Here is a 4958-nt window from a genome sequence, read left to right on the forward strand (position 1 = left end):
ATTTTAAAAAGTAATAATAATAAATAAAGTTAAATAAAATAATTATTTTTGTTTTTTTTTTTAAGGAATTATTTATTTATTTATTCATTCATTTATTTTACTTTGACCAGAGAAAGACAGACACACAGAGAGAAGGAAAGTGAGAAAGCAAGCCACCAGGTCCTGGATTCGAACTGTGGTTAGCCATGTGGGAGAGTCCAGTGCCTTAACCACCATACCACCTGCCGGTCCCAAAATAATTCTTTAAAAAAAAACACAAAAAACAACTCACACTGAGCATGTGTGCATATGTGCCCAAGATCCCGAGAGGAGAATGGAGGAGGAGGGATTGCGGCGTGGCCGTTCCCCTGTGGGTGATTTCTCCCTTCCCCTCTCCCTGTGTCTAACTGCCTCCAACAAATACACACCTTCTAAGGCAAACCCCCTTTTTTTTTTAAGAATTATTTTATTTAACTTTATTTATTTTATTTTATTTATTTTTTAATTTGACCAGAGAGGGTCAGAGTGGGGGAGAAAGGAATGAGAGCAGGGCTGGCAGGTCCAGGACTTGAACCGTAGTCCACCATGTGGGAGTCCAGCGTCTTTAACCACCACACCTCTTGCCAGCCTCTCCCCCAATTTATTTTGGAGTCGTTTTTGCAATAGGGCACGTGCCCTTGCCAGACAGACAGAGAGAGACAGAGAGACAGAAAGTGAGAAATCACCCCCCAGGGGGGATGTCCACGCTGCAATCCCTTCTCCATTCTCCTCTCGGGATCTTGGGCACGCACACACATGCGCCCGGCGTGAGTTTAAGCCACCGGGTCCGGGACTCGAACTGCGGTCGACTACATGGGAGTCCAGCAACATAGCCATTACGCTAACCACTGGTCCTTTTTTTTTTTTCCAATAATGATTTTATTTTATTTGTTTCTTTATTTTCATTGGACCAGAGAGGGACAGAGTGGGTGAGAGAAAGAGAGAGAGAGAAAGTGAGAAAGCAAGCCGCCAGGTTGGTCCAGGACTCGAACCGTTGTCAGCCATGTGGGACTGTCCAGAGCCCTTAACCCCCTGTTCCACATCATTGAATGAGCACCTACTGTGTGGGAGGCCCAGGGTGGACATAAGGGTTACAGAGATGGAAGTGCAGGTTGGCGTCTGCCCGGAGGCAGTGAGGTGGCCCTCCGAGCAGGAATTCAGCCTGGGGAGGGCCCTTGTGGGAATCTAGACTGGAATGTTGAAATTCACCCTCCCGAGCAGATCTCAGATGCCTGTAGGTTTAGACGAATCTGTATCAAGTTTGCACCTGGGGATGGTGGCTAAAGCCCAGACAGGAAATGTGGGACCTCAAAACTCAGTCCAGGGACCAGGAGTTAGCGTAATGGCTATGTCGCTGGACTCCCATGTTAGTCGATCACAGTTCGCGTCCCGGACCCGGTGGCTTAAACTCACACCGGGCGCGTGTGCGTGCATGCCCAAGATCCCGAGAGGAGAATGGAGGAGAAGGGACTGCGGCGTGGCCATCCCCCTTGGGGGTTGATTTCTCATTTTCTGTCTCTCTGTATCTCTCTAGCGAGCACACGCACCCTATTGCCCTACAGTGAAAACCTCTCAAAAAAACCCAAAAAAAAAACCCCTCAGTCCAGCAGTCATGGGGAGCCATAGAGGGTATGTGAGGAAGGGAGGATGATACAGTTAGTTCCTGGTGCTGGAAAAAACCAGTTGGGGGGACCAGCAGTTGGCGTAATGGCTATGTTGCTGGACTCCCATGTAGTCGACTGCAGTTCGAGTCCCGAACCCGGTGGCTTAGACTCACACCGGCGCGTGTGCGTGCGTGCCCAAGATCCTGAGAGGAGAATGAAGGAGAAGGGATTGCGGTGTGGCCATACCCCCTGGGGCATGATTTCTCGCTTTCTGTCTCTCTGTCTCTTTGTCTCTCTCTTTCTGGTGCACCCTATGGCTAAAACCTCTCAAAAAAAAGCCCAGCTGGGGGTTTCTGTGTCAGTTCAGATCCCCTCAGTCACCACTGTGGTGACATGAGCCTTGACCCTAACTTTGATCTTCTAACCTGTCCTTGACTGAAGCCTTCGCCACCCCCTGTCGTAGGTACCCCCCAGTCCCCTGGTCAGTGCTAACGGCCCGGGAGAGGAGAAACTGTTCCGAAGTCAGAGCGCAGACGCCCCCGGCCCCACAGAGCGGGAGCGGCTCAAGAAGATGCTGTCTGAGGGGTACGGGGCATTTGGGGGGACGTGGGGTAGGACTTGAAGGGGCCTAGCATGGATGAGACCAGGCAGGGAGGAGGGTCCCAGAAGCCGGCGGGAGGACACAGGCAGCGGACTTGACTGTGGGTTCAGATCCTGCCCCTGGACCAGGCTCCGCGGTGGGCCACGCCTCCCGGGGCTGACCCCGCCCCAACCCGGCCACGCCTTGGGGCTAGCCCCGCCCCTTCCACAGCTACCTGGGCTGGTAATAAAACTGGGGGAGGCTTCCCAATCTCCCACCCTGTTCTGACTGCGGTCAGGTGAGTCTCGGCTGATACCACATGCCTGATTTTTTAAAATATTTATTTATTTATTTATTTATATTTGACCAGAGAGGGACAGAGATTGAGAGAGGAGAGAGGGAGGAAAAGTGAGAAAGCAAGCTGCCGAGTCCAGGACTAAACCTGCTAGTTGACCAGTGGCCAAGCCCATGTGCCTGCTTTTTTTTTTTTTTTTTTTTAATTATTTTATTTAGCTTTATTTACTTATTTATTATTTCATGTTATTTCTTTTAGCTTTATTTATTTATTTAAATTTGACCCGAGAGGGTCAGAGAGAAAGAGAGACAGGAGAAAGGGAGGAAATATGCCAAGTCCAGGAATCGAACTTGAACCCCAGTTAACCATGTGGGAGTCCAATGCCCTTAACCATCACACCAGCTGCTTCTGGCTCTCCACGGACCTGATTTGACCGTCCCCAAGACAAGACCTGTGCTTTCCAAAGCCACCCCATCTCTAGCTCCAAAGTGCTGTGACCCTGCCCCGTGTTTGACCACGCCCCTCGTTCCATTGGCCACGCCCTACCAATCATAACCTGACCCCGCCCCCTAGCCTAGCACCGCCCTGCACCTGACCACGCCCCTTAACCAGTGTCGCCACGCCCATCACCCTCATGTTCTGACCCCCACCTCTAGCCTAGGGTAGCCACGCCCCCAGCCGAGCTTGGCCATGCGCCTAGCCTAGTCACCAGATTCCCTAGACTCACCTCTGACCATGATGCCAGGGCCCTGGCCCTGCTCCTGACCCTGCCTCTAATTCAGCGGGATCCCACCCATAACCAGTGTCACCCGGCCTCTAGCCCTTCCCCCGCCACGCCCCTAGATGAGCATCGCATGACTCCGCCCCCTGCCCTACCCCACCCACCACGCCTCTGGCCACGCCCCTGGCCACGCCCCTCGCTCACCCCTGGTCTCTGCAGCTCCGTGGGCGAGGTGCAGTGGGAGGCCGAGTTCTTCGCGCTGCAGGACAGCAACAACAAGCTGGCGGGCGCCCTGCGAGAGGCCAACGCCGCAGCCGCCCAGTGGAGGCAGCAGCTGGAGGCCCAGCGGGCAGAAGCCAAAAAAAAAGAGGGCGAAAAGGCCGAGCGCCTGCGGCAGCGGTTGAGTCCTTCCCCACTCCCCACTGCACCCTTGACTTGCATCTTTGCACACCCCGGTCTCCGCAGGTCCTGTGAGTGTCTCACATGTCACTTGGCCTCTGTTGCTTGCTCTGTACAATGTGTCTGAGCGACCAGCAGATGGCGTAATGGCTTTGTCGCTGGACTCCCATGGAGTCGACAGCGGTTCGAGTCCCGGACCCGGTGGCTTAAACTCACGCCGGGCGCGTGTGCTTGCGTGGCCAAGATCCCAAGAGGAGAATGGAGGAGAAGGGATTGCGGTGTGGCCATCTGGGGGGGGGGGGTGACTTCTCGCTCTCTGTCTCTCTGTCTCTCTCTGTCCTAGCAATTGCAAGCACCCTGTAGCAAAAACCTCCCCCCACCAAAAAAAAAAAGATGCGTCTGAAATATGAACCTCAGGGGACCGTGTACCCTCCTAAGTAGCCCACACTGCCTTGAGGCAGTAGTCCATCTGCCACCAGAACTCAGACCTAACATGGCTGAGTGGAAGGCACATTCTCTGGAGATCTGGGGGTTCCGGGGCTCAGCTTTCTGGCTCTGCAGGTGGCGGAGTTGGAAGCTCAGGCAACGGTGGAGCCGCCCCAGGTCAGCGAGAAGGAGGGACCCGGCCAGTCACTGGAGCAGCTGGAAGCGTTGGTACAAACTAAAGATCAGGTGAATGTGGTCCCCCGACCTTCCCCCTCCTTCCAGGGGGGAGCCAGAACCACTCCCCCAAGATCAGACCTTTGGGAAACTTCTCTCTAGGAGATCCAGACACTGAAGACTCAGACCAGTGGGACCCGGGAGGTCCCGGATGCGGTGGAGCGGGAGGAGACCCAGCAGAAGGTGCAGGTGTGTGGGGGTGCCAGGAGGTGGGGTGACCAGGATGGGCCGGCCAACCCCTGTGGTAGGACAGGCTTGGGATCTGCCTCCCTGGCTGGTTCAGGGCAGCTCCCTGCCTCCCTGAGCCTCACCATCTGCACTCAGCAGTAACGCCAGGAACGTGTCTACCTGAGGTTAGGAAGGGTTGTGAGGACCAGGCCCGGGGGTGCACGACACCCAGTAGGTGCTTCATACATGATGGTTATTAAGTGTAATTTTTTTTTTTTAAGAATGACTTATTTAACTTTATTCTTGGTTGTTTTTTTTTTTTGAGAGGTTTTTGCTATAGGGCGCGTGCGCTTGCCAGAAAGACAAAGAGAGACAGAGAGACAGAAAGTGAGAAATCACCCCCCAGGGGGAATGGTCACACCGCAATCCCTTCTCCTCCGTTCTCCTCTCGGGATCTTGGGCATGCACGCACACACGCCCGGCATCAGTTTTAAGCCGCCGGGGCGGGGACGG

General features: G+C 54.1%; 1 protein-coding gene across 1 annotated transcript in view; it reads left to right on the top strand.

Annotated features, from left to right (window-relative positions):
- HOMER3 (homer scaffold protein 3) overlaps positions 1 to 4958 on the top strand; it is a 17443-nt gene that overhangs the window by 10828 nt on the left and 1657 nt on the right. Inside the window, exons 6-9 of the mRNA XM_006147158.3 lie at positions 2086 to 2207; positions 3438 to 3617; positions 4163 to 4289; positions 4380 to 4466. Of these exons, the coding sequence (XP_006147220.1) occupies positions 2086 to 2207; positions 3438 to 3617; positions 4163 to 4289; positions 4380 to 4466 (516 nt within the window). The remainder of the gene's footprint in view (positions 1 to 2085; positions 2208 to 3437; positions 3618 to 4162; positions 4290 to 4379; positions 4467 to 4958) is intronic.

Source organism: Tupaia chinensis, unplaced genomic scaffold, assembly GCF_000334495.1.
Source record: "Tupaia chinensis unplaced genomic scaffold, TupChi_1.0 Scaffold000201_1, whole genome shotgun sequence".
Lineage (NCBI taxonomy): Eukaryota > Metazoa > Chordata > Mammalia > Scandentia > Tupaiidae > Tupaia > Tupaia belangeri.